Here is a 7,914-nt window from a genome sequence, read left to right as displayed (position 1 = left end):
CAGGGAGTGTCCAATTCTTCAAGCAGGAAGAGAAAAGCACCCCACAACAGACACCAGGACATGCTCACATGGAAGGCAGCTCACATGGAAGGCAGCTCAGTCCCTGTGCCATGGATACGGGACCAGAGCAGGCAAGAGCCATGACAAGGAAGAGGACAAAGAGGTTTGCAAAGCAAGTGCAGCAGGTGGGCAAAGGTGCACTCTCCTTCTGGCTGCTGTACATGATCACGGGGTTGGTTCTACGTGCTCCTGGCAGCCCCAAAGAACAGACAAAACATCATGGGAAGCTGCCAGCCCGTGCAGGGAGGACTCAGCTCCTGAGGAGCTGCCTCTCTCTCTCTCAAGTCTGCATGAAAAGTTGGACCTGTAAGAGCTAAGGAAAAAGAGATCAAAAATCACAGAGGCACTTACAAAACAGTTTTTAGTAACTCCCTCCAAAGTTTAGCTCAAATTCAACTGTCTTCCAGAATTCGGTCATTATTTTGTAAAATATTTGTCTCCCTGCAGCTGCTGCATAATTTAAAGGCAGCAATATGATTTCTCCCCACATTCTCTAAGCCTCAGAAACAGCTCTTCCAGTAACAGACAGAGTTATGAATTAGATATAACAAAATACACTCACCTGCTCAGATCAGATGCGGGAAAGTTTGAGGCCATCACACACATCCTGAAGCTGAACATTAAGCTTTAAATTACTTTTTGCTCAGTTCACGCTGGCCTCAAAACACAAATAGTAGTAGGGTGTTTAACAAAGCAGGCAAACGTGCAGCAGAATCTGTGAGCAGGAGTTTGCTGACACCAGCAGCGGAGAGAATCACACCATGCACAGGCAGGTCCCTTGCTCATGGGCTCTCAGCCTTGCTCATGGTTTCCTTACTGCCAGCCACAGGGACACATAAGAGGAAGATGGATGCTGACTACTGGATGGTACCTGCAGACTGGACCAAGGACAAAGCATCACTGCAGCACCACACCTCCCTCTGCACAGGCAGGAAGAGCCCAAGGGCAGGCGACAGCCCTGCTGCAGCCAGTGTGCCATCAAATGGTGACAGGGCCAGTCCCATAACCACCCCACTCTCCCCCTTGTGAATGACAAACACTGCACACTCTGGACAGGCAGGGCTCTGCTATTTATTGAGCTCTAGATTTGTATGTACATCCATTTACAGTGCTTGGTTCAGTGACAGTGTGACAAGAGGACATGTATCACAGTCTTTCCCAGCTCAGACTTGGATGAGGGCTGGGCTCCGGAGCTGATCTCACACACAGCCTGGGCTTCTATGATCATCCCAGCAAGGGAGCATCCTCAGGGAGACAAGACTTTTGATAGCTGAGCCCAGAGCGAGAAGCTGAAAATTCCAGAGGTTGCCAAGTCAGAAGCAGACTCATTCCAAACTCTCTCATGTATGTGTCCAGGCTCAGCCTAAATGGGCTCAGAGAACAGGAGGCATTGGAGACAGCTGGATGACTCAAATGTTCCAACAGTCACAATGCTGGGGACTGCACCTCAAGTCCCCTTGAGAAGGAACTCCCCCCTCAGAGGTGAAATCCCTCTGTATCCCCCCCAGACAAGCACCTCGTGCTGCAAACAGCTGTTCCTCATTTTCCACTGGAGAAGCTGCCTCTTCTACATGCCCCAGCCTGTTCTCAAGCAGTGATTTTATGGAGCCTGCTTGCTCTCCTAAGCACTGTCCCTCTGACACATACATATTTCCATATACTTGCATGGCAGAAAGCAAGTAAGTGTCTGGCTTAGCTGTTAAAAGCCAGACAATTCCCTGCTGAGGAATAGTATCTTCTGCTGAGAGAGGCCGGTGCTCCCAAGGAAAACACAGGGACTTCATCAGGTGTTGTGCCCAGTGGGTGGCCAAGGACACAGCTTTCTGTTTCCCGTGCTCATAGCAAGTAAGATGAAACATTAACACAATTAACGCACATTAGCATGAAAAAGCCTTGCCTAAAAATGGTAGTAAATGAGCATGATATTCACATTACTCACACTAACCTACAAGGCTAAGGGCAGGACTAGGCACTTTTTAAAAAAAACACCTGTTTTCTACGGGGGGAAAAAACCCTGTGGATCTGGGATTAAGTAACTTCTCTATTTCAGTCCACCAAGTTAGGCCAGATCCTAACATCATAACATCACTGCTGGGAGCTCAAAATGCATGAGCAGGGAACAGGTGTGGAACGGGTGTTTATGCTGTGTATTCCTGAGCTGTGAGCCTGACACAGCACTCTGAACAGGCTCTGCCAGATCTGGGCACCTCTGAAGCACCTGCTCTGGAGCAGAAAGGTCTGCCTGTGCCCCACAGCATCATCCCAGAGCTCTTCCTTAGGAAGCTCTCAGCAGACCGGGGCTGTAAGTCGCTTGGTGAAGACAGGAGGGGCAAGAAAGTGAAGTCATTACTTCTCCAGATGCATTTTAACTGTGTGCTACACACAAGGGAAAAACTGGAGACGACTTCATGCATGAAGGTCACCAGGCACCTGCAAACACGTGCAAGGCAGATGTTCCTGTGCGGAAGAGGAGGATTGTCGTAAAGCAGTCTCTGATGGGCAATAAGGTGAGTGGGGAGGAGTCAGCCTCTCCTCTGCCCCATGAAAACCAAATATCTAAAAATGTCCCTCTACTTTAGAAACAGCGGATGAGGTGGGGCAAGGAACAGTGACCCCAAGCAGAGCTGGTCTCCAGTAACAAAGTGCTCTGTTTGATGACCCATATTCTTGTATACTGGCTCACCCTGGACCCTGTAAGCCAACAGCCTTGGAGGCAAAGTTTCCCCTTCTCCAGTAATCTGATGGCTTGGTTGAAGTGATACCTTCTGACATCAGGAGACAGCAGTAAGCAAGGCCTGCTCCTTGGGGAAACTGTTTTATAATCCAAAGCCATTCCCAATGGGATGGGAGTGGATTTGACTTACATTACAGGAGGACACGTTGACACAGGCTGATGGAAAAGAACAGCCCTCACTTGGGATCAGAGAGCTTTCCCCATAGAGCAGGTGAGCAATCTCTACCCAGAACAGTTTCACGCAGCTGGGCTGGTTTTATTATTTCAGTTGTGAGCTCTCCCCAGCTCTGCTACAAAGGTTTCCAGTGCATCTTCCCTGAGGCTGTGGAGGGAATCTCCCATTGCTATGTCACAGGAGCGGCTGCCCACTCCTGTGGCACCATAAAAAATTGCTTCCTCCTCAACATGCCAATCACCTCTCCTCAGCCCAAGTTCTGTTGAAAACACATTCCTTCGGGATCAAACACACAGCAGCAAGGCGTTCCCCTAAAAGAAACACAGTCCCTTCTGCAGGCAGGAGGCAAGGGGCGACCGGCCGCAGAGCTGGAGTGTCCCTGCCCACACGGGCCCGTCTCTGCTCAGCCGGCGCAGCGGCAGCGGCCCCGCTTCAGGAGATCGTAGAGAATTCCTTCAGCAGCAGCTCCTGGCTCAGCGTGTTGAAAGCAAGGTTCTTCCTCACATTGATGCTGATGGACCGAACCTGACAGAAACAAAACGAGATGTTTTAGCCATGGGACTCCTCCTGGCTCCTCATGAGCCTGGTAGTTTTGACATTGCTGACCTCCATGCTCAGCATGAAGCTGTTTTGCATTTACAGCTCCACAGAAATTGCTGCAGCAAGCTCTCACTGAGACTCTAGCAAGGAAATGCTGAGGTTTCAGCCGTTTCTTGGAAAAACAGGAATGTCTACAGTGACATCCCAGCAAGCAGAGTCAATTCCCAATGAGACAGGAATGGGAGAAGATGCTCTATGTGAATGCATGAGCTATGATGTGTTTCCTGTCCTGGGGCAAAGGGATGGGGGAAATGAGCACTCCCAGGTTGCAGCTTGAAGATCATATTCTATCAGTGCCCACTGGAGTGCCAGCCAGCATTTCCCGGATTAATGCAGTGCCATGGCCTCTGTCCTGCTCCAGAACCCACAGAGCCAAAGATACAGACTGAAGGAAAGGACAGAAGCCATGCCACTGTGCTGTGAACACAAATTATCACCCAGGCTGGCAAGAAACCCCCGGGTCCAGAGCCAGCTGTGTGTACTCTGAGTGCCGTACACATGCAGCTGGCTCACTCACTGTCTCTGAAGAAGAGACACCTTTATCCCTCAGTGACACCCAGACTTACTGGTCACCCACAAAGCATGAAGAAGAGCTGGGCAACCCTGTTGACAGCAGGTTCCCTTCCCCCCTCATGCCTGCAGACTCATTGGCCAAACACAGAGGCTCCAGACTGGGCTCACTCTCAGCTACACTTGGCAACGAGAAAACAAAGTCAAACATCATCTGTGTCAGCGACTGTGCAGCAGTGACAGAAAGCAAAACTGACACAAGCTCATCCAAACAACAGGATTACAGTTCCCAGAGACTTGGAGCCTGTGATAATAAGGTTGTTGCTGACCTGGTTAGTGTTTTGTGCTTTATAAAAGCACTGGGGGAAGAATTATATAGATGCATAATGAGGAATCCAGCACTGGGGGCTGGAAGAGCACACACACATATATGTATATATATATATATATATATATATATATATACACACACATACACACACACACATACACTGCCGAGGGTCCTACTTGCTGCCCTGGTGAGAGAAAAAGAGGGAAAGGGCAGAAAGCTACCCGAAAGGCAGAATTGTGTAAGAAAGGGAAGGAAACCAAAACTTGGAAGGTTAACAGGGAAAGTTGCGAAATGAGCCCCAGTGAGCCCCACTGCATAGACCCTAACAACCTGAGCATGCCAGAAAAGATGTCTACCCTTAAAGACAAAGCACTTAAGTTTTACGTCATCTGCAGAAACCACAAACTCTCCTTCATCAGGATGGCTGGCAGAGACTCCAAGCATCTTTGTTCCCTTGGAGCACCCCCTCAACTCTCTTCTTTAGGTGTCTTTTTACTTACTCCATCCTCAAATAGTTTGGGACCATGTCTTGCAAGATAACCACAGGTTGTACCCTGTGTTAAACACCACTGCAAGTGGTCTCCAGAACACTGGTTGGCAGTGCTGCCAGGAGACAGGAGTCCCACTGACAGGATCTGGTCCCAGTCCTACCAAGTGCTCCCATGCCAGTGATCCAGTCAGTTCTTACAAGAAGGAAAGAACAAGGGTAACAAGCTGTGGGGAGTCCTCTGCTCTGGGGAAAGTGACTGCCTGAAGAAAAGGGACAGATGCTACAAGTAGTGTAAGCCAGTATCCTTATTCTGACTAGAAGCATTTCTGTGGGTCCCAACAACAGAAAGAACAAGCAGGAATGAGCTCCTGGCCCCAGGAACTGCTGCCAGAGGCCAGGCACCAACAGTAGAAGATTCCCAGCTTGTACACAAATCAAGGTCTCCCAAGGAGTCTCTGCAAGCCCAGAAAGGGAGGCTGGAGTGGCACAATGAGAACACAGGGCTTAGCAAAAATTGTAGCTATAGGGTAGAGCACAAGAAATTAATTAGCCTGATTAGTTTGCAAAGAGAAGGAGGAACAGAACAAACACACTCCATTATGTAAAATGAGGTCAGAAAGAGAACAGTGAGTAATATTTATCTGACTCCCCAGGGATGGGGCAAGAAATATTCAGCCTAATTTAAGACAAAGAAGATTTACATAGGAAAAGAGGAAGTACTTTTAAAAACCTATGGGCTGTGAAGCAGTGAAGTAGCTCACCTGGAGCTCCTGTGGAGCTAGTTTCATTTAAAGACAGCTTCAGGTTTCAAGAGTAGCTTTAGACACAGACTTTGGTCAAGAGCAGTCTAGATGGATCTGCCTCAACACAACTTGAGGAGAAGAGTGGGCATGGTAACACACAAGAGTGACGTTTACACAAATTTCTGCCCAGCATTTCTTCTGCTGTGAGAAATCAGGCAGCCTGAGCCAACCTGCTTAAAAGGTAAGAGTAGCTCAAATTAGAGTTAAATCAAGTTATCTCCAGCACGAGGGCTCAGCACAGGGAGCCAGAGCTCATGTCCCTTCTGGAGCTGGAAGACCAGACAGTTACACAGGGAGGTGTCAGTCTGTAACAAGGATAAACTTCAGAAGCTTCCTGTAGTCTACCTAAGCTTCTCCATAACAATACACCCCAGGACTCCTCCTAGCTCATGGTGCAGTGGGCAGCCAAGGCCTGGCTGCCAGCCTGGAATTTACCAGATCCCTCCAGACTGGCTTACACAAGGGCCCCAAAACTGCAGAAATTAGGGTCAGAGCTTTAACATTCATTCTGCAAGGAAGTACAATCAGAGCACATCCTCTCTTGCTTCTGCATGGAGTAACCAGGAGCATTAGGGCCAGAAGAGCTTTTAAATTGTTTTCTTACTATTAGTCCACAAACTTTGAAGAAATAGGAAATGCATGAAATGCTGACATCATCTGGAGAAGGATGAATGAGTGAAAGAATGGATGAAACAATGGCATTAACCATGGGGGGAAAACACGATTCAGTTCTACTTTTGTGTCATTAGAGCTGGTAGTGTGCAAGGTTGTACTGACACTCCTATTTCACAGCAAGTCTCATCAATTAAACCTATTTCTAATCAACAAGCAGCCCTTAATTTATTTGTACAGTGGGAAGAAGGTTTACACTGACTACTGCATTTAATTAAAAGTCAAATTAATATAATTTCCCCCATAGAAATCAATCCCTAATCAGACTATGTTGAGACTGATGAAACCTGTCTAACTGCAAAGACAGTGAATGTTTTGGAAAAATACTGAAATCTCTTTCCACACACTCTTCCAGCTGCAATGTGACGGTCCAAAAGCTCACATCCAAACCGTTCATTCTGTCAAAGCAGCCCAGACCTTAAATGACATCCCTGAGGCTTCAAAGAAAAAGAAATAAAAAGTGTTAGAAAACTTCCTAACTTCCTTCCTTTAGCCCCTCAAAGGCAGCACAACATGCCAAAAAACCCCGTTGATAAAACAATCGGCACATCACCTTCCACCACAATGTGGCTGCAGTATCGCAGCCTTTAAAAACCTCTCTGTAAAGGGAATGGGAGAAGAAAGCAGATTTTTCTTCGGGATTAGCAAGAAAGAGCAGTACTGAGGCAAAGCAAGAGAAGTGAAGCAGTGCATTAGCAAAGCAGGTCAAAGGAGTGAGAACAAGATTTCTAAGCATAAAGGAGCCCACAGAATGGCTTGGGGAAGCTTCTGCTCACCTACTTAATGGGAGCAAAGAGAGATAAAAAGGCAGCTGAAAAGGAAAATGTCTCCTCTGTGTCGTTCCCCACCCAAGAAGGGTTTGCTTTGATGCATTCACAGATAGTGATAAAAAACCTGGTGGAATCTGGAAAGAATTACTTGCAAAGAGATCCTTGTCCAGGAAGACCTGATGGGACTGTTGTGAATTTGGAAACCTGTAGTTCACCACCAGCCCTCCTCCTTTGGTACAGCCCACAAAGAGAACTGCAGTAACTTCCCTCTGCCCCCTCCATGAAATCCTGTAAACCTCAGAGGTTAAACACAAAGCATTGGGCAGGGGGCTATTATCCAACATCAGACAAGCATCAGAACCTGAAGCAAAGACTCAGAAGCTTCACAAAAAGCAAGCAAGTACCTGGTTTGAAGAGGCTATGGGGAGGACAGGGCAGATTAGGGCCTTTTTGATGAGTTGTTTGAACAATTAATAAAGCCATCAGTTACTGTGCACCTAGAGAAAAACAGAGCAAGGAGGCTGGGAGGCCAACTGGATTTGCTGAAGACAAATCATAACGTATCAGGTTCATTTCCTGCTGTGTTGAGGGAACAGCTTAATGGAATGCAGGGGATTTTCTGTAGCTGTGAGTAAAGAACATTTAATAGGGTCCCAATTCTCAGGGCATCTAGAGATGTGGATTAAACAGATTCACAACTGGGTCAAATCAGCACATTTATACAGTAATTATTCAGGCTTTTATATGCTCTAGAGGGGAGGGTCCCAGA

At 47.5% G+C, this 7,914-nt stretch overlaps 1 protein-coding gene across 3 annotated transcripts in view; it reads right to left on the bottom strand.

Moving 5' to 3' along the window:
• Nucleotides 1–1,142: 1,142 nt before the first annotated feature.
• ARMH3 (armadillo like helical domain containing 3) overlaps nt 1,143–7,914 on the bottom strand; it is a 124,468-nt gene continuing 117,696 nt past the window's right edge. For all 3 annotated transcript variants that reach the window (XM_082286293.1, XM_082286292.1, XM_082286291.1), the window contains exon 26: nt 1,143–3,494. In XM_082286293.1, coding sequence (XP_082142419.1) covers nt 3,402–3,494 — 93 coding nt within the window. In that variant the 3' untranslated portion in view covers nt 1,143–3,401. The remainder of the gene's footprint in view (nt 3,495–7,914) is intronic.

Source organism: Coloeus monedula, assembly GCF_965178545.1.
Source record: "Coloeus monedula genome assembly, chromosome: 8".
Classification (NCBI taxonomy): Eukaryota; Metazoa; Chordata; class Aves; order Passeriformes; family Corvidae; genus Coloeus; species Coloeus monedula.
Note: the sequence above shows the minus strand (reverse complement) of the source record. Positions and strands in the feature narration are given on the sequence as shown.